At 36.9% G+C, this 22,122-nt stretch overlaps 2 protein-coding genes across 5 annotated transcripts in view; one reads left to right on the top strand and one right to left on the bottom strand.

Moving 5' to 3' along the window:
- Frmpd4 (FERM and PDZ domain containing 4) overlaps nucleotides 1-22,122 on the top strand; it is an 862,356-nt gene that overhangs the window by 723,377 nt on the left and 116,857 nt on the right. The gene's annotated exons all lie outside the window — the stretch shown is intronic.
- Nucleotides 2,123-2,494, bottom strand: LOC109117732 (40S ribosomal protein S13-like). Its single transcript, XM_019206055.1, has one exon. The coding sequence runs from the start codon at nucleotides 2,492-2,494 to the stop codon at nucleotides 2,123-2,125; it is 372 nt and encodes a 123-aa protein (XP_019061600.1).

Raw genomic sequence — 22,122 nt, forward strand, 5'->3', positions numbered from 1 at the left:
CAGTTGCATAGCTGACAAGGTAGATGATCCTGGTCAAGCTGTTATCTGGTTTATACTTATCTCAAGACTAGTTCCTAGAGATCCTCATGAGGAAATTGCTCCTGCTTAGAGGGATAACCATATCATGGGGTGGTGTGTAAGGTTCTGTTTTTCCTTGAATCTGAGGTGACTGCGGTGTTAGAACAATGGCCAGAGACTTCTAGGCACTTTTCCAGTTAGTCTATAACACCACATTGTAAAAACAAAATGTAAGTTGGATGTCCTTGAATATTTTGCCTCAGTTTTCAAGGGAGATGAGATAGGTTAGATAAATTCAGGGCTAATAAACTTTGTATTACGAATTTTTAGACAGACATTCTATAAGTGATAAGTATGCCTACATGAAGAGCTAAGCAGCAAAGTGACCAAAAGGTATATATTGGTTAGGGTTGTCTAGAGGAACACAGTCAATAGAAAAAAATGCATATATACAGTATGGCCTTGACTCACAAACTCCACTCTCATGATTCTAGTCACATACCAAACTGGATAAGAAGCAAATCAAATTCCCCATAAGGGCAACATCGAAACTAACCATTTAATTTGATTCAGTTCTTATCTAGAAGTGGGAGGGTCTACAATTGCTGTGTGTGTGTGTGTGTGTGTGTGTGTGTGTGCTAGAGAGCTGGAGGATCCAATAGCTGCTCAATCCAAGAAATAGAAGCCCCAGAACAAGAGGGATCAAGGATGCAGCACTAGTCCAAGGTCAGTCTTGGAAGCTTCCTGAAGGGTTACTGATGTGAGTCTGCACACTACCCCTGAAGCCAGAAGAAACTTGAAATTTGAAGAAATTGGAAACTGCCAAAGGCATGGCAGCAAAAGAAACATCTGCTCAAGCAGGCTGGAATTCTTCAGAAACAGACACACTTCCTTCTTTCCTTTTCATGTTCCATTTGCTACCCACAACCAGGGTTGGTCTTCCCTTTGAGTTCAGTTGCCTACATACCAATCATGTCTTGAAACACCCCACAGATACATCCAGAAGTGTGCTTTTCTAATCTGCTAGGTAATTCTTACTATAGTAAAGTGCTCATATCACAGTTAATGGTCACAAGGTAATAAAGGAAACATATAAAATGAAGACAGAGATGCAAAGCTTTAGCCTACTTTACCCATTGGGCAGATCCAGCCACTAAGTCTATGCTTTAAACTATTTTTGATGGATCCAGGAAGATTTGTGAATGTGTTTCCAGTGCTACTGCATTCCTGATATCTCATTAAGAAAATAGCATGTTTTCCTCGTGTGGGGGACAATATGACCCAGAAAAGACCATCAGTGCAGCTGCAGTCTCTCTGCAATGAAGAACTACTTTTCACTTTTGATTCTCAGGCCCAATGTTCATTGCCAGGAGTGATCCTTAGAGGACAGTCAATGTGATATTGTCATACAATGTCCTCCCAATAAAAAGGAAAGGGAAATAATATTTTCTGAATGCCTACTGTGTGCCAACTGCCTTCTGAGTATTTTATAGTCCTAAGACACATTTAATTAAACTTCATGTGACCTTCAGTTGAGAAGACAAGTTATAAAATGAGCTAATTTACCCATTTCCACAATAAGACAAAGATCTGAAGCTGAATAGAAATCTGACTATGTGATCTCAAAACCTGTGTTCTTTCCCCTTATAGGAATAAAATTCTAATGATTATGTTTCTGGATGAATTCAAGAAAAGAGACATAAAAATACTTCAATATTTATTGACTTGACAAAAGAGAATACTTTTGGAAGGAAAAATTAGGTAAAATTGATCTGAATTTATAAACCACCAGTACTGCTTAAACCTACATCAGTGTATGTTAGAGCTTGTCCCAGGAGCATTCCATTAATTTACATGAATTGACTCCTCACACCTGCCAGGAGAGTATTATCCCCATTTTATAGATGAGAAACCCAGATATTGAAATGTTAAGGAACTTCACACAGCTTCTCTGTGGGATTACAGTCCAGGTTTGGTTGATTGTTTTTTTAGTTAAATCATGATTTTATTGCTTCAAGACATAAACAAATTTATGCCACCAGGGCAGAGGCTGTGGATGACTCATATTTCCAATTGGGATGGAAGACCCACTTGGTCAAGCCAATCAGTAAATCCGGCTCTTAATCAGGGCGAGTTGGAATTTAACATCCTCAGCCTTTCTGTTCCTCTCAAGATGCTTACAAACAGCAACTGCTTTCTTAATTAAGTGGTAGAGGTCTTCAGGGAGATCAGGAATAAGTCCTTTAGACTTAAGAATTCTCAAGATTTTACTACCCATTACAAAATATACTTGTGAAATGCCATGAGAGTCTCTCAGGATCACACTGATCTGTGAGGAAGTCAGACCCTTCTTGGCTAGATTGTGAATCTTCTCCTTCATGTTGTCAGATGTCAGCAGAAGCCAGGTGGGGACACTTTGGCAATATGGCAGAGCCCAGTGGGACAGGCTCTTCTCAGGAGCATACATGTGACCCATGATGGCAGAGGTCTAAAAGGAAATGCCAGGTTTGGTTGAAAAGCAAGTTGCTTTTCCTTACAAGTTTCTTCCTCCTAGGGCATCTTTTGCTACCATATCCCCAAACAGCTTACTGTTCTCAAATAGCATGTAAGGTGCCATTTCTAATTTGCTTCTTTGTTACACTCTGGCTCTTTTTTTTAGGGTAGGCCTCTCTCCATCCATTTTCTTCCAAGGATCCATTAGCCCAGTGATAAAGACCCCTACTTCCCTGTCCCTCCCTCACTAAGATCCCTCTTTGCACCTGATTCCCCATCATTCATCCCTTAGTCCAATGGAAGAGGCAGTGAAGGTTCAAAAGATTCATCCCTTTGCTAGAGGGAGCAGCTAACTCTGTCACAAAGGCCTGCCTCCCAACTCCAGGAGAGAGAACTTGTTGTCATATTAGTTCCAGTGTTTACATTCAAAAGAATTCCTCCTGCAAAATGGCATAAAATAATCTGTCCTCTCCACACCCTTTCTTAATCTAAATCCATCATCTCCTATGTGGCTTTTTGATCCAGCTATCCCTTTGAGATGCTATAGGTTCCAATCAGAAGGTATTTTTTATGCCTTGGGTTCCAGTCAGACGTGTCTTTTAAGAAGACTTCAATGAGGCAGGCAGATCATAAATTCCAGCTCAGCTTTAGTGACTTAGAGACTTAGTAAGGCCCTGCCTCAAAATAAACTAAATTAAAATGGCCGAAGATGTAGCTCAGTATTAAGGCCTTGGGTTTAATCCCCAGTACACACATGCAAACACACACACACACACACACACACACACACAATTTCAAATGTACAACAAACCATACACTGAGTATATTTAAATAACTTTGATTACTCTGAAGATTTGGAATATACTTTTGATTTCCACATATCTACTGGGTGACATTTTAAAATTAAATAGCACTTTGTAGTTGGCCCAGCCCTTTTCTATTGTTATCTCATTGGGAAACGTGTAAAATTTCAAAGTGTTGCCTTTAGGTGAAGCCACTGCAAGAGGAAAGGCTAGAATTGCAGCCCAGGGCATCTCCTGGTAATTCCTCTGCCCTTTCTTCCCACTCCAAGTGCTTTCAGAGAAGAATCCAGTTTCCAATCCCTCTGAAAAGACTCCACTCTCTCTGAGCTTTACATATGAAACAGGAATCTGACTTCTTCCCCTGCCCCATTGCACAACAGTACATAACAAAGGAATATTATTATCTTTGTAACAAAATGTTATTTTTGTTTTAAATGTCTCTAAGAAATTTGCACCCAAAGCTAAACTTTCAGGTCAAGATTATCTACCCAATAATTAAGACTGTCCTTACTTTATTAAACTACTGAGTTCTTTTCTCCCATGAAGAATAATTCACTCTTGAGCTAAGCATGCTTATGAAATAATTAAATGAGAGCTATACAAATGATCACAACAAGAAACCCCTTATTAACTGGCATATAAAACATATTATGGAATTGAAGATAGTTGTTCTTATAGCAGTGATTTTTTAATAAAAATTAAACATTTGGCATGCTGAGTAAAGTATGGGCCATTATTTTTGGCCAATGTTGCTTTATATGACCTGCAACATGACTGACTTAACAGGAACTAAATAATGAGTGGAATTTCCCTTCTTCTTCCTTGCTTATTTCTCCTTCCTCCTGCAAGTCATTTCAGGCTTTCTATCTTGATTAACCATGTCTTCGTAATTGGAGATTACAGCTCAGAACAGTAATTCTGTCCCATAATTATAGATGATACATTTTAATTCCACTCTAATTGGCAGTGATCAGGCGAGGCTCTGGCTTATCTGGAGTGCTCAAATAGAAAGCTGTGGTTTACTCTTTCTTCTTGCAATACAGTATCTCTTGTTGACTCATCCCCCTCTGAATGATTATATGTCTATAGTTACATGATATAATAAATAGTCTAAGCTTTGGAAAATTTTGAAAAATGGTTTCTTAATTACCATTGTTTCCTTGATTGAAAATCTGCCAGCTCTAAAGTTATAGTCTTTTAATCATGGGGCCATTACATCTTTGATTAGCTTAAAAAGGGACATTTTATGTGATCAGCAGTTAATATTGGTATAAAATAATAGGGATTTTATCTCTTTTTTAAAAAAGGGAATATTTTCTAAATTGAAGAAAATAGCAAGAAAAGGTTTATTGGGTTTTCACTGAACATCTAAAATTCTATAATAACTTGGCTTATTTCAAAAAGTTTCTCCAGGTATATTTTTTAAAATGCTTCTACGCAAATGCTTCCTTAATGAAAATAATCCTTAGGTCATTAGAGACTCATACCCCAAAGACCAGCTATACCTGGAAGATAACTCTGAGAAGTACACATTCTCTAAGGGTTCTAAAAACTAGCAATAAAGATATTTGCAATAAGCAATACACAAGTATCAACCTAGGAATTAAACCAAAGTCATCAACAACAACAAAAAAAGATGAGAAGACACCTAAACTAGACACAAACCCAGGCAACCAGCTCACCAAAAGCAAATCCAGAGGGCAATAAGATGGAACAATCTTAAAGTAAACTGGATGAACTCCCTGAACAGGTAACAAGGGAAGTAGCCAAACAGATGAACAAGGCTCTAGAAAAAAAATCAAAGCAGAAATTATTTACAAGAATTCTACAGAGATGGGGACCAGAATGAGAAACATGCTTAGTGACTCTAGAATAGATACAGATAAAAAAATATAGAAGCTCAGAAAAATGATGGAAACCATGAATGTCCAGCATAGGAAAGAAATGGAATCCCTGAAACAAATTCAAACAGATAATCTGGAGATTAAAACCTTCTTTGAAAGTATGCAGCAGAATATGTCAATGTGAGGACTGACTATCAGATATAGAACAGGATTGTGATTAATGATCATGAAAAGAGAGATTTCTTAAAAGTAGCAAGAGACCATAAGAAATCAATCCAGCAGCTGCTAGATAATCCAAAGAAGGATAACATAAGATTGATCAGAGTGAATGAAAAAGCAGGAGGTGTCACAAATGACATAAAAAAAAAACCTGTTCAAAGAAGTAATGGCAGAAAACTTTCCAAACAGGGGAAGAAAGTTAACATGTAGATAAGTGAGACATATAGGACCATGACTTTAAAAAAAATCTATGCCTAGGCATAGATTATTATAGGCATAGAATATTATAGAAGCTAAGCAATTTGGATTCATCCCAGGGATGCAAGGATGGTTCTACATACATAAATCAATAAATGTAATAACTATATTAACAGAGTCAAGAACAAAATCCATATGATCATCTCAATAGATTCAGAAAAAGCATTTGGAAAAATCCAACATGCATTCCTGATTAAAAACCCTAGAGAAAATAGAAATAGATGGTCTTTATCTCAACCTGATAAAGCCATCTATGAAAAACCACTGCTAACATCATACTAAATGGTCAAAAACTGAAATCTTTCACATTAAAATCAGGAACAAGGCAAGGATGTCCACTATCACCACTCCTGTTCAGTATAGTTTTGGAAACAAGAGAAAGAAATAAAATAATAGAGATATAAAATGAAAAATTTATATTGTCATTATTAGCAGATGACATGATACTCTATATAGAAGAACCCAAAAACTCTGCCAAAAGACTTATAGAATTAGTAACCAAATTCAGTAGAGTGGCTGCATACAAAGTCAACACTGAAAAATCAGTAGCCTTCCTGTACACGAATAACAGACTCACTGAAAGAGGAATTGGGGAAACAACTCCTTTCACAATAGCATCCAAAAAAATGAAATACCTAGGAATCAATCTAATGAAGGATGTAAAAGATCTCTACTTGAAAACTACAACACTCTGATAAAAAATTGAAGAGTATATCAATAAATGGAAAGGCATGCCTTGTTCTTGGGTAGGAAGAACCAATATAGTGAAAATGGCTATACTTCCAAAATTTCTATATAGATTCAATGCAGTTCCGATTGAAATTCCAACAGGATATTTCACAGAAATAGAAAAAAACAATCCAAAAATTTACGTGGAACCAGAAGAAGCCTAGAGTAGTAAAAACCATTTTAAGCAATAAAGACAAGGCAGGGCATATCACAATTCCAAACTTGAAACTATACTACAGAGCTACTGTGAAAAAAGCAGCATGGTACTGACAAAGAAATAAACCAGAAGATCAATGGAACAGATTAGAACTTGCCAAAGATTAAAACTAGACCCAGATCTTTCACCATGCACTAAACTAAAATTGAAATGGATTAAAGATCTAAATATTAAAACAAAAAATAAATCTTAGATAGATCTCTTGAAGATATTAACGTAGGAAAAGACTTTATGAACAGAACCACAGTTGCATGGGAATTAGCACAAAGAATCAACAATTGGAATCTCATCTTATTACAAAGCTTTTGCATAGCAAAAGAAACCACCAAGAGTGAAGAGACAGCCAACCGTGTGGGAAGAATTTTTTACCAACTGCTCCTCAACAGACTGCTATTTAGAATATATAAAGAACTTTAAAAATATCAGACCCCCAAATTTAAAGATCCAATCCAAAAATGAGCATCTGAAATGAACAGACATTTCTCAGATGAAGAAGTAGAACCAGAAAATACATATATGAAAAAATATTCAACATTACTGGTCATTCGAGAGATGCAAATGAAGATGACACTGAGATTCTATCTCATTACAGAAAGAATGGCTGCTATCAAGAAATCAACCAAAAACAAATGCCAGTGGGGCTGTGGGGAGAAGGGACCCCTTCTCCACTGTTGGTGGGAGTGTAGACTGGAGCAACCACTGTGGAAATCAATGTGTTGATTCCTCAAAAATCTAGGACTAGAGGTCCTGTTGTACCAAGTATTCCTCTTCTGGGTATGTTCCTGAAAGAATTAAAAACATCATACTACACTGGTATATGCGCACCCATGTTTATAGCAGCACAGTTTGTAATAGCTAAATCTTGGAAATAGCCCAAATGCTCATCAACTTGTGATTGGATAAAGATTGTTGTTATATATAAAATGGAGTACTACTCACCTATAAAGAAAGACAAATTAGAGAAATTTACACCTAATTGGATGCACCTTGAGGCCATACTTTTAACAGTACACACATCTGTAAATAGGAAATTGTTTCTCTGGTGTGAGAAACTGAAAGTGCAAATGAAGACCAAAATGTATAATAGATACTGTGAATGAGGAAGAAAATATTGAAAGGGGAATTGGAACTGGGGGGATGGAGGAAAGGACAGAGAGGAAGGAAAAAAGAATTAAAGATAAAAAAATGAAAAAATGGAAATGAAGCTTATGTAAATAGGAAGGAGTGGAGGGGTTGAAGGGAGGGAAGGGGAATGTGAAAAAATAAGCACCAAGATATGTCATGTACAGGTACAAATTCCCAATAATGAATATGATTATAACATATACATAAAATGTACCAATAAAGGAAAATTAATTAATTAATTAATTAAAAAGGAAAAGAATCCTTGGGCTGGGGATGTAGCACATTGGTAGAATGCTTGCCTAGTGTGCAGGAGGACCTGGATTTCATCCCTATTGTTTCAGAATTCCAAGAGACAGGAGAGACCAATGGGAATCAGGAGGATTTATTTTAGGTTTTAAGTGAACACCAGCTCAATAGACTCTTATCTAAAGGTAGAGCATTGAACAAAATTTCCAGCTTTTATAGATTTGATCTAAGAAGGGTGGTCTTTGCAGTGACGTAGCAAGTATATTTACTGAAACAAAACAAAGGCAGACACTTTTGTAATTTATCCTTGTAAGAAGACAGTGTCTTATGAATCATATGAGAACAAGGTGTCATAAACTTTGTTTACAGGACATGGTTCAATTTTATCTGTACCAGAACAAGAAGTTACAGCTACAAGGCAGAGGGAGGTGAACTGAGGGGTGGGGGAATTGCCCAAGGCTTGGAACAACGTGTTTTTGTCCTGCTTCACCATCACCTAAAAAAAGTCCCTGTTCCCTAAATGCCATGTGTTATATAACCTGTTGGAGGATTGTGGTGTATACTGGATATTTAAAGCCTCTGATAATTCCTGAAACAATAATAAACCTTATTTGGTTTACTTTTTTTAAAGCTTAGATTAATGGATTGTTTTCCAGAGAACCATGAAATTTTGTTTTCAAGTAACATATGTTGAACTGTGCTTATAATTCAATCATTTTTAAATTCACAACTTACACCATATATACTTATGAGTTAATCACATTAGAGCCATACAATTTCTTTAAAAGACATGATCAAAGGAGGAGTGTTTAAGTTTGGGTTTAAGAAAACAGAATAAATACTGCCTTTAGAAATAGAATTGTCAGTGCTGTAAGATGAAAATTAAACATAAGGTAATCTTTTATAGTACGGGTTCTCAACAATGTCCCTATTGACGTTCGAGGCCAGGTGCGTTTGGTCATGGGGGCTGTGCTGTGCCTTGTAAGATAGTTAGAAGCATCCCTGGTCTCTACCTACTACATGACACTACCACACCCATCCTTAGTTATGACATCCAAGAATGTCTCGAAGCAGTATCAAATGTGCCCCAGGGGGCAAAATTGTTCCAGTGAGAACTACTGCTCTGGAGCACCCCAACAGTGGAGAGCTTACAGTTTTACAGTTCATTTTCTACATGAAAGTTGTTCCAAGTTGTTCCAGTTTTGACTCACACCCAGTGGTATCTAATATTTGAGGTGGAACAAAATAAAACATTTGAAGTTAGTCTTAATGTAACTGAGAGGCAAGTCCAAGACATTTTCAAAGGGAACACATATCAGTGCTTTGGCTTTATATCTTTAAAGCATAATAGTGCTCTCCCTGTTTTAGTTATTTAAAAAAAAAGGACTTAAAAAGAAATATGACTTTTATCCTTAGTTCACTGGTTAATGGCTATTTTAAAATCTCTTCTGGTTTGAAAACTCTCAGAAAAAAATGAAGGATATGAAAGTAGTCCAGACATAGACCAAAAGAATGTAAAGGTAGAAAAGGATAGATCAGCCTAACTGACATGATGTAGAAAACTAGGCTCTTCAAACAGTCCCTGCTTATGATTTTAAAACCCAACTTCATTTAATGTGGCATGATGAAATCATGGCGTAAAACTGCCGTTTTTTGAAATTGTTTTTCTCTGACTCCAGCCGAAGCACATATTCTCTGGAATATATTTGTCATTTTACCAGGCTTCATAGAGTACTTACTCCCTACTGAGAAACATACTAGAGTGTGGTTCTCAGAGTGTGATCAAAGAACCCCTGGGTGTCCTGAAGATCCATTGCAGGGACACAATGTCAAAACTATTATTATAACAATCCGAAGATATTGTTGCCCTTTTCACTCTCATTTTGTAATAAGTGTACAGTGACATTTCTGCATGCGTGGCCTCACAGGAGACTGGGGAAGCAGATATGAGAATTCAGCAGTCTTCTATTAAGTGAAATGGGAAAAAGGTTTGCAAAAATCTAAAGCAGAGCCAATCCTCTCACTGTTTACTGAAAATACAGTTGTATTTTATAAATGAGTCACATGTTAAACTATAGTGTTATTGATATTATTATTGTTATTATTATCTGCAACACTAGGGATTGAACACAAGGCCTTTCCACTGAGCTACATCCCCAGCCCTTTTTTATTTTTTATGTTGAAACAGAGTCTTGCTAAGTCACTAAGTTGCCCAGGCTGAGTTGAAACTTATGATCTTCCTGGTTTCAGTCTCAAAAGAGTGCTGGGATTACAGTTATGCACCACCACAGCAGGCTGAGTTGTTTATTATTTTAACATATTCATGAATACTTCTGAAATTTTCTATTTTAATATTTTCAAGGTCAATATTAATAGCACCCATAATAAAATTTCTTTGAGATCTTCAGTAATTCTCAAGCATGTGAAGAAATTCTGAGACTAAGAAATTAAGAAGTGCTGTTCTAGGGAATGAAGATATTCTGCTGGGTGTGTGTGGGAAGGGAAGGATCAGACTAAACTCAGTTGAATCTTTAGCATGGAAGACATGCACATTCAATGGCAGATGTAAGTCTCAGGGGTGGAATTCATCAAAACCTGAAACCTAATAAAATGCCACATTGAAATTAGGCTTCTCTTCTGTCACACTCCTATCTTTTGAGGTTACTCATCGAATAGAAGTATCTGAGAACATGGGTCTTCCCTCCTGGCAGTTTTGTTATCAGTTTTCTTCCACCAATTCATAAAGAGAAGCCCAGTTATCATGAGAAGAACTGCCATTCACTTGGCTTTCTGGCTGTCTTCCCATCCTTCTTAGTGATGCCATTCATAGAGAGCCTAATTGATGCAGATGATTACTTGAATGCTCACAGAAATGAAAAGAGTACTTTATCCTGGACCATCAGAATTTGCTATCAGTCTTTCCATGCATCTACTAGGTCAACCGTCCTCTCATTTTCCTCATTTGTTAACTAAGTTGGAAAGGAAAATGTAAAAAGGCAGTAAATTTTCTATTTAGTCAATGCCTAATTTTTCCAGAACAACATTTCATCTCTCTTGTGATCCTCTGTATCATTCAGTCCCAATCAAAGCTGAAGCCCAAATAGATGAGTTTAATCTTTGTCTTCAACCATATGGCAGGTCAGAAACATTCCTAGAATCAAGCTGTGGCAGGGCTTCAGAAAATCTTTTATCATTGAATCTAGTAGTTCTCAAATTCCCCTGTGAGATTCTGTTGACAGCTAGTAACCCTTTCCTCAGGAAGATGGAGGTGGTAGACATGGCTCTCCAATGATGTCCATACCCTAATCCTCCAAACCTGTGAATATGTTATATTATATGGCAAAAGGAATTCAAGTTACAGATGGAACTAACGTTGCTAATCAGCTGATCTTCAGAGAGGGAGATTTTCTCATATCGTCCACTTCGGTCTAATGTAATTACAAGGGTCCTTAAATGTGCAAGAGGGAACCAGAAGAGTCAGTGTCAACGTTATGTGACGTAAAAAAGACTTGACTAGCCATTGCTGGCTTAGGAGATGCAAGTAACCCAAAGCCTAAGAATGTGGACAGCTTCTAGAAGCTGGGGAACATAGGAAAACCATTTTCCTCCAGAGCCTTGAGGAAGGAACCCATCCTGACCACAACTTGATCTTAGCCTTCTGGGTTAGTTACTTTTCTCTCATTGCTGAGATGAAATGCCCAACACCCAAAGTTAGCTGAGAAGGGGTTTATTTGGCTTACAGATCGTAGAGGTTTCAGTCCATAATTGGCTGGCTCCAAGGCAGGGAAGAAACAACATGGCACACACAAGGCAGCAAAGGCAACAAGAGCCCTTCAGAGTGTCTTTCTGCCCCTTTTATCCCATCCAGACTACTTAGGGAGGGTACCACTCATGCCCTTAATCCTAGAGCTCTCAGGCCTAGCTCCACCATGAATCAGTCACACACTCTAGATTCAGCCAACTCCAAAATATCCCCACCTCATTCGCATGAGAATGTGGGGCTACACCTAAAAGACAAGCCATTACACCTTCTAAGACCTATTTTAGCTTCTGACCTCAGAGCTATAAAACAATAAATTTGTGTTGTTTTAAGCCATTAAGTTTATGATAATTTACCATAGCAGCAGTAGAAACTAACACAAGGCATATCTATGTGCACATACCCAATGTTGTATGTAATTCGAGATAAGGACCCTGTAAGTGGTCTCAAAAATCTCATTTGGTGGACAGTAGTCGAACCCAAACCCCTTGACTTCTGGTCACCAAGCTTTTGGTACCCAAAAGTAAAAACTTTCCTTATAGCTACATTCGGAGTTAAAATAGGTTATACTTAGATGCTCTTTTCTAATAATAATAAGGACTTTGACTTCAAGTTGGGTGATTTTTCTAAATGAAACTAATATAAGAAAATGAGGTTCAATCCATATTTTTCATTAGTTGCACTGAAGTTGGGGAAGAAAAAGAAAATAATATTGTTGCTCCGAAACAAAGCCCATAGGAATGCAGACACCTGTGACATGTCTGGCTCTGTGAGGACCCAAGAGGCATTCCTCTATCTGTTTATACCCCAACAGTCCTCACTGCTGAAGCCATGCAAGTTATATTTGTGAAACTGTGAGATGAGGAACCTGTCAGCCCTTTCCTCCTGATAACACCCTCAGGCACTCTTTTGTGGGAATTTGAATGACAAACCACATATTCTGTCAGGTTTGGGGGACATAGGGTAAAAGTTATAGCAAGACATTGATGGTATCCTGGGGTGCTTTGCGGAGCTCTTTCCATACCCTATGGTAAAGCACCAGAAAACTTTCAAAATTGTCCTTTGCACATTGTTTAGAAATCAAAATGGAAACAGAGATCATTGAAAATGGAGTAGTCCCCATTTGTCAAACACTTTCTATCCGCAGTAAAGAAATGTGTAGGTGTGGGCACTGACTATGAGAGAAGTTTTAATGAACTATGCCTGTCAATTTGGGTTGGCCAGAGGACTTTGAGGGACCAAGGATGCCTGAATTCCATGGCAGCCATCACTTTCAGCCTCTAATTCCTGTTAACTTGTAAATCCATGAACCTATCGTAAAACACCTAATGAATTCTGAGTTCCTTAAAGAAAATAATCACGTCTTACTCATTATCTTCCTAATCTCTTGTAGGCAAAAGCCTCATGTAGATAATGGTCAGTAAATGTTAAATAGTTACTGGGGAGAGAACATTGTAGTCTTAATCCACAGCTAATTTTTTTCTTATTTATTCCAGCCACTGTGTTAATTGCTCTTGTCTCTTAACCTGTTTTCTGTAGCTATAACAGAATACTTGAAACTGGGTAATTTGTAGAGAGTAGAGGTATATTCAGCTCATGGTTCTGGATTCTGGAAAGCCCGAGGTCAAGGAGCCAACACAGGGTGAGGGCCTTCTTCCTGTGTCATAGCATGGCAGAAGCCATCACGTGGTTAGAGGGAAATGTGCCAGCTCAATGTGCTTCCTTTTCTTATAAAGCCACTAATCCCAATATGGGAGTCCCACCCTCATGACCTCATCTAACCCTAATTACCTCCCAAAGGCCCCACCTCCAAATACCATCAATATCTAAATTTGGGAGTTAAATTTCTAATAAATGAGCTTTTAGGAGACATGTTAAAACCATATAATCTGGAGTTTTTAAATAAATCAGTATCAAGGTGTTGTTGCACTTGCCTATAATTCCAGCACTTGGGAGGCTGAGAGGAAAGATCACCAACCTGGGCTTCATAGAAAGTTTAAGTAACTGTACTGTATACCTAAAATGTACCAATAAACTCAATGAGGAAAAAAAAAAGTTCAAGGCCAGCTTGAGCTACATAATGATGCTCTATTCTCAAAACAAACAAAAATAAAGATTCTAAATCTTCCTGCCTTTGTGTCCCCTTGTGTCTCAGTAGGCACGTGTGGGTCACCTTAACTGTATAAAAATTAGGATACCAAGTCAGAGCTGAGCTGCAGGTATAGCTCATATGTGAGGCCCTTGTTTCTATCCCCAGCATCAAAAATATAGAAAATCAGGTGTTGTCTATTGATTCATAATGGAAAGTATAACTTTCCAAAGTAATTAATACTTCAGTCCTCCATCCAAAATTCAGAAAAATTGAAGTAACAGCTAAGGGGTAAAAAAACGAGAAGAAAAGAAACTATTTAAATAGCATTGAGTCAAAAGAATTGGATAGTCATGGGGATGATATTTCATCCAAAGTATAGAATTCCCAACAAATTATTCCTCATCCTAACACATAAAACCTGTCTTTAATGAAAAAATATAACTAACTCCATAATAGATAATATATTGCTATGTCTTTAATAGGGCTGATTTAAGTCTCAAAAGCTGTTTTTCCCTTTTGTTTTTTTTAGATACCCTTCCAATTGTACAATAATATAACAATTGTCTCAGACTTGTTACATTGCAACTGAGTAGTTGATAGCCCTTGAGAACATCTTAGTTTTCTGAATTGGATTAAACTACAGACTGTGTTCTCATCAAGGACACATTTCAAAGCCATCTACTAAGGAAAGTTATTTCTTCAGATCCATTCTGTACTCTTCTGAGCAGTCTCTTCAGGGGTAGCCTCACTCTGACCTTGTCTCCAAAGCCTTGTGGATTCCCAGTGGAACAGGGCTTGTGAAATAGTCCAGTCGGGAACTGGATTGGGTGTGTTCTGTTGAGTCTGACAATGGACATTTAGCTCTGTCTTTTCATTGTTAGTGTTTTTGATGTTTTACTTTTTAAAAAAAATCATGTCCCATAGACAAAAAAGTTTTTGACCCATCAGGAGCTGATTCGTGAGTTCTATATTTACTAACTTCTTACTGCACAGAAAGTTGAATCCAGTTTCTTTCAAGAATACTCTTCTATGCTAATGATATCCTCAATAATCCAAAAAAAAAAACTTGAAAAGCTTTCTTGATACAGCTTCAGAAAATGATGAGGGTGAAGGAACAGAAGATATTAAACCTAGGAATAAATTGCCTTTGGAAAATAAAGTGTTATTCCATTAGAAGGAAAGCTATTGGAATAAATAAAAAGTTCAAATTATAGATTTGTTTACAAATAAAAATGGATTTCTATTTCTAGTGTGGCCCCAAAAAGCTCTTATCAGACTGACCTTCTTAAATAAAATAGTTATAAACTCTGTATATAAAATAATGTTTTGAGAAACTTAATGCAAAGCTTTGGAAAATGAACAGAAGCAAAGATGTAGGAGGGGAATTGACACTTGGATGAAAAGAATGGCAAGGGATCATTTTACCAGTTTTCATGGCTGTGAGTTTAAGGATGTGTTTATCACGCCTGGCTCCTTGTCAAGGGGCTAAAATTTTAAGAGGAAATCTATATAGTCTTTATGGCCTGGAGAACAAAGAGACAGAGTTCAGGGTAAACACTGTTACTGGCAAATAAAGGGGGAAATGTCAGCAAGGAAAAAACCAAAAGAAAGAGCACCTCTCATTCTTTGCATAAACTCTGCTCAAATCTCTGCCTGACTCTTTATCCAGATGTGTGCAAGGACCAGAAGCCTTCAAAGAATAAGAGAACCAAACTTTGGCTTTAGTTGATGTCTAAGAGACACTGTGTACAGTTTGAGTCCCAGATAACGGAACTTGGACTTAGCTCTTCCGCAGGAGTGCTTAGTGTACAGTAAAAGGTCACACACTTCCCAGTTGGTTCCGTCTCTAGGGACAGAACCCCCTCCATCATAAATTGCTTCCGATCTCTGTGCACACAGGCCAAGCAAGTTCTGGCTACTGGCACTATCAGCCAACCCAGAGACACAGTGCAAGCTCTTGGGAATGAAAATCCCAGAAGACAAGATGTTGGAAAATAGTAAGGAATGTGGGAATACAAGTACAGAATACTGAGCGTATCTCTGCTTTTTAGCTTTATTCTTACTCCCATCGGGTCGACAGAGTCACCCCCTGCTCTTCCTCTGTGCTTTTGCCTGCACTTTGCTGGCCTTGCCTCTCTCCCATCATCCTTTACATTGTGGTACTTGGCCAGCTCATCAAACAAGCTTCTACAACGTCTCAGTACTTGTGTTGCCTTCATTCCTCTGAATCTTCATTATGATGTCCTTCACCCTGGAATCCACCCCCAACTCTGTCACTAAATTACTATTTGTCCTTAGACAAGTCTCTATGTTTGATATACCCATCTGTCGGGGGTTTGCATTCTGATCTCTCAGTTCCATTCTTAGGCAAGAATTCCCTGATTCCATGACTTACTATATTCCAAAGTATATTAAAATTATGAATACATTCATCAGCTTTTAGCAATCTGTAAACTTCTCAAGGATAATAATATCTTATTCTTGGAACTACTGCTATATCTTCTGAAAATTTGGCATAATAACATCTCTAAATCTAGGTCATGAAGATTAGCAATAATATATATGTCTGGAACATAAAAGACTCTCAAAATAGGTATCAGCATATTGGCATATCTTTGTATTTTGGGAAGAATCTTGTACATTAAAGGCATTCAAGAAATATTCACTGCATAATGGAGGAGAAACTAAAAGCCAGACCCCAGTTAGTGGCAAAGCCTTGCCTTGTCACACCACATGTTGTGACCTTTCTACTCCCCCATGGTACCACAGACAAGAGAACTGGATTCAGCAAGATTCATAATAGCTAAAATCCCACGTGGAAGCCATGCCCAGTCCCTTTGGACCTCCACCAACCAGTTGATTCTAAGAAAGTTAATTTTCAGTTTCAACTAGTCCTAAAGATTGTTCTTGGCTATATGGATCCAGTGCCGAGGGGATTGGACCCAGTTGTTCCTCAAAAAAATGTAACAGCTGTAGTATCTGATGCTTGTAACTTGGCATTTCTTTAACATGCTGTTATTATTCATCACAGAGCTTAAGATTCATAAGCGTTGGTTGCTTACTCCAAGGTTGGATCTAAACCAAGGGCCTATCATTTATAACTTAGCTATTGAAAACAGACCGTGCAGACATAAACTTCAGCTGCCACTTGTTTGCTCATTGATACAGAGAAGTATGAGAACCAAACCTAATTCTGCAGCAAAGAATCTCCTGCTGAGAATCACAAACATATTCCATCACACCAAAAAAACACCCAAAACATTACTGCAAAACTTTCACTTAGCAGGCAAGATTAATGGCATCTTTTTTACTCGTGGGTTCTTTCTTAGTAGATATCCTACTTCCCGTGTACTTTCCCCAATCCCTTCCTTGGAAATCATCATGTGAATAATGGTGCTGAAAATTTAATACTTGTAACTTTCAACGGAGCTTTTATTTCTTTTTAAAATCACCCTTACTCCTTGTCAGTGCCTCATAGGACCATAGAAGGGAGTGAAAGAGATTCAGGGAGAAAATTAGTTTCTCAGAAGGAAATAGCACACACACACACACACACACACACACACACACACACACTCACACACACACACACACACACACATCGCACATAACCTAAATGTATCATTAGTGACATTTAGTATATTTATGATGTTTTAGAACTATTGCCACTGTCTAGTTCCCTGCAAAGGAAACTATAGCCATTAAGTATTTGATTCCCATGCTTTACCCCCAGTAGTTTGGCAACTACAAATCTACTTTCTGTCTCTATGAATGTGCCTGCTTTGGAAATTTCATATGAATGGAATTACTCAATATGGGACATTTCTGGTGTGGCTTCTTTTACGTAGTGTAATGTCTTCAAGTTTCATCCATGAAGCACGCATCAGTATTTCAGTCCTTTTCATGGCTGAATAATATTCACCATGTGTGTACACATATGTGGATATATGTGTTTATGACAGTTTATGTAGCTATTCATCCACTAATGGATATTTGGGTTATTTTCACCTTTGGGATCTAGTGAATAACATTGGTATCAGTGCTCATGTACAATTTTTTGTTTAAATATGTTTTCAGTTATTTTTGACATAACCTAGGAATGGAATTGCTGCATCATGTAGTAACTCCATTTATCTTATTGAGGAAACAGCAAGATTAGTGATTAAAAAAGATTCTGGCTTGGTCTACAGAATCCTTGTGTCTTGGAGTTCAATAATGGATGAAAGAGAGTAACTAATACATTGTTCTTTTGGAAAGTGAAATAAATAGTGTGTGAATACTGAATAGTTACACTAGTGTGAAAAACTAAATGTGTAAATAAGGTTCAAATTGTATAACTGATAATGTGAAATAGGAAGATAAGGGCTAAAGGAGTAGGGTAATTGGGAAGGGTAGGTGAAAGGAAATAAGGGAAAAGAAAAAAATACAAGAAAAATAAAAAATGGAAACAAAGTCTTTGTTAATGGGGGAGGGTGGAGTGGTGAAGGGAGGGCAGGGGAATGGGGAAAAATGAGAACTGAGGTGTAAAGGTACACGATCCCAATGATGAATGTAACTGTACTGTATACCTAAAAAGTACCAATAAACTCAATGAAAAAAGTGTTAATGGAAATAGTGAAGGAAACTTCATGGTGTACAAAATGCCAGGACCTAGAATTTCCTTCTTGTGGGGGTATAAAATAAGAATCTAGTAAGTACCATGTAACAACATATCTCACAGTGCTTTAATGATAGACACGCATGGTCTGTGAATATCCAAATTGAAAACAAAAGTAGTTTTCTCTTCATTATATAATGTCAAGGATTAATATATTGCCCGTTTGTAATAAAACATTTCACCCCACAACTAATGTCAATGTGCTACAAAGGTCTATTGCTTACCAATATATTTAAAATGCTTCTTAATTTGAAATATGTTCCTACCAATGCACACAAACATTTTAAAGGACAATTATATGCCTTTAAAACATTCTACTGCCAGGATGTTCTCTTATGAATTCTGTAAGGACACTTGAAAATTATTATTTATTCTCAACTTCTACATAATAGACAATTTTCTAAGTCCGTTTTTCCAAATATTTCATTGAAGACACATTGAAATAACTTGGATTACTTTCTGAGTACTGTCAGATTGTTTTCATAGTTATACATCGGCATTTGAGGGTCATTAATTGATTTCAATCTTAAGAGTAGTTGAACAAATTTCATCCAGTTAATTTTAAGTTAGTCTAATGCCTAACTTTTTTTTTCTTTAGATCAAAATCAGGTTTTGATTCAAAACTGTCATTCTCTAAGGATAACATTCAGGAATTTGAAAAGAACATGTCTTTCTCAAAGATTAAGCTACTATTTATTCAATTACTGCTTAACAAATCTCATAAGTCAAGGAAAACCCTGTGGAGAGAGAAACTGCTTTGAAGTGTGAACCAACTCAGGTTTTTGGCTTGTTTTTGGTTTGTTTTGTTTTTTTTTTTTTTCCATTAACCTTATTGGTACATTTTGGTATACAGTATAATGACATTCATTGTTGGAAATTTGTACCTTTACATAATATAACTTGGTTCTTAAATTTTCCCCATTCCCCTACCCTCTCTTCAACCCCCCACCCCTCCCTATTTACAAAGACTTTGTTTCCATTTTTGCATATTAATTCCATTCCCTTCTTTGCTTTCCCCAACCATCCCACTTCCCTTGATCCTTTGGAGCTTTTCTTGCTTTCTTTCCTTCCTGGTTTTAATATATCTGAAATTGAGTACAGAAAATGTTACATTCTGTTTAACAATAATAGTCACACAAAGCAAAGGTTTATCTTTTCATGTAGCTTAGGTAAGATTAAAAATATTAGTAATTGTATTATTACTATCTATAAACCCCTAAATTTGATATCTGCAGAAAACAAGTATTTAAACTCTTTGTCTACCAACATGTCTTTTTCATACATTGTTTTATACATTATACCCACCCTGACACATGCCTGTGAAAAGTGATGTGGCCTTTCCATGTTAAATTTACTTAATTGTGTGTGATTTTATAATTTTCATAAGATAACACTTCTAGCATAACATTTCAAGACAACCCTTTTCAGAAAACTTGGCTTTATTTCTAGTTGTTTCTACTGAACATTTTTTTCTTCCTCTCTCCGCACCTCTATTTTATTGTTGTGATTAATAGTGCAAAACCCCATCAATTCCTTCCACCTACCAAATCCACAGTTTTCAGGTCTCAATTTTAGACATAATGAAAGTCTCCTTGACGCAATTATAATATGAGCCTATCTGTAATTAAATGATGACATGTGGTTATGCTCTAGTTGATGAGGCTTTACGTGAACTGAAACAACAAAGATTTATTTCTCTGCTTTAACTTTCATCTGGCACTTGTGAGGGAAAATAAAAACAAACATTCACTTCCAAAGCTTAAGTCCTCTTGGAAATTTTTTTTTTTAATTTTCAGAGAGAAGGCAATTTATTGAATTGAAGACTAACTGGAGATGTTAATAGGATTGCCTCTTTAATGTTAACAGATATTGCTCATAAGCTTTAACAAGTGCTAATTATCAACATTACACTTTGAGTTCTGCCTTAAAAATATTTTTAAAAGCTCTTCGTAAAGCTTTTGAAATATGTGTATGAAAAGACTAGTGATTCATCACAAAATTCTGAAGCCTCAAATGAGCTTTGAAAAGCTTGCTAACCCTTATTCATAATCTTGATTTATAGCCTACCATTTCTTCTAATTAGATAAAGCAAAGTTGATAATATAAATTTAAAAAATAGAATAGTTCTAAAATTTATGCAAGTTGGGCACAATACCTCTGGGATTCTTTGTAAAACATCATGAAATATTGTTAAATTGAATTTTAAAAACCAAATGGGTAGGTTTGACTGAAGTACATTTGTATTTACCAAGTATTTTTGCCTACCAACTATATATCATATACTGTTAGAGACTAAACATTAAGAGATGAATGTTATATAACTTTAAGAACTTCATATTCTAGGAATATTCTAGTCTAAAATTTTCAAGGAGGTTGCATTGGTCAGTGATTTACCAAGACAAATGCAAGAGTAAAGATCCAATTTAAGTACATTTCCCCTGTTGGTCTTTCCTATCTTAAATATTGGGGAAAGACTGCCATTGTTTAAGCTTAGAGGAACATTTGTGTTTTGATATGATTTTGAGACTCAAAAGAAATGATTCCTTCTAGAAGCAAATGAAGAGGGAAATGTAAATACTGTATTAATTCATATTAACCTTAAAGGTACCCCTAATGATAATTTGGAATATCATACTCTATCAATTTTATAAATGTGGTCATTTAGCATATATCTCTAGATCTGACATAAGCAAGTTATGACCCACAGGCCTAATCTGGGCCTCTGCCTGTTTTTGTATATGAAGGTTTTATTGGAACATCAGCCTTTCTGGTGGAAGGAGGGAGCAGTAGGGGTAGAACTCAGGTCATCACACATACTAAATGCATTCTGTGCCACTGAGCTACTCCCCTAGTCACTTCATATCCATTCTTCACTCATTATCTCTGAGCGATTTTTTGCTATAATGGCAGAGTTGAGCAGTTATGATCAAGACCGTATGATCCGCAAAGTCTATCTGGATCTTTACAGAGAACGTCTCCTATCTCTTGATCTAAGTAATGTGCTTAAACTAGGCATGGCGGCACAAGCCTGTAATCCTAGCATTCTTGAAGCTGAGGCAAGAGGATCAACGTTCCAGCCCAGCCTAGCCAACGCAGAGACTTAGAGAGACCCTGTCTCAAAATACAAAATAGGTTGGATATGTAGCTCATTGAGAAGCCACTGTGTGGAATCCCAAGCACTACAAAACCAACCAAACAAAAAATGATTAAACTTGTATTTCTAGGTTTACCAGTTTTAGACCTTATTTCTTGATTGCTTAATCTGGAAGATAAAGAAAGGTGAAGTCATTTGCACCATTTCTCAGGCTGAGTATTTTGAACTAAAAGAGATTGGAAGGTCTTTTGGACCTTTCTATACCATCTTCTTATCCCTCTCTCCCTCCAAAAGTGAATCATAAAATCCAGAAATCCTCTTCCCCAAGGAAAGTCATAGAAAGTAGAACCCATATTCCCAAAAGCCAACCATAAAACCTAAAAAGCTCACTGTCTCCTTTCTCCTTTGAAGACCCTCATACCAGAGGAAGGGATATCCAGGAGGAAGGCATACTGCACACAGTGGCCAGTAACAACCTGAACAGTGAAGCCTTGCTAGGATTCCTCCCTCAGGTTAAACATTAAAAGTCAACACCTTTTGACCAATCACAGTTTGGCATGGCAGTCC

Source organism: Fukomys damarensis, unplaced genomic scaffold (assembly GCF_012274545.1).
Source record: "Fukomys damarensis isolate Sample0158 unplaced genomic scaffold, DMR_v1.0_HiC HiC_scaffold_39, whole genome shotgun sequence".
Taxonomy (NCBI): domain Eukaryota; kingdom Metazoa; phylum Chordata; class Mammalia; order Rodentia; family Bathyergidae; genus Fukomys; species Fukomys damarensis.

Bases quoted from the DNA above. Each gene is read 5' to 3' on its own strand.
- LOC109117732 (XM_019206055.1), bottom strand. From the start codon at position 2,494: ATGGGTCACATGTATGCTCCTGAGAAGAGCCTGTCCCACTGGGCTCTG.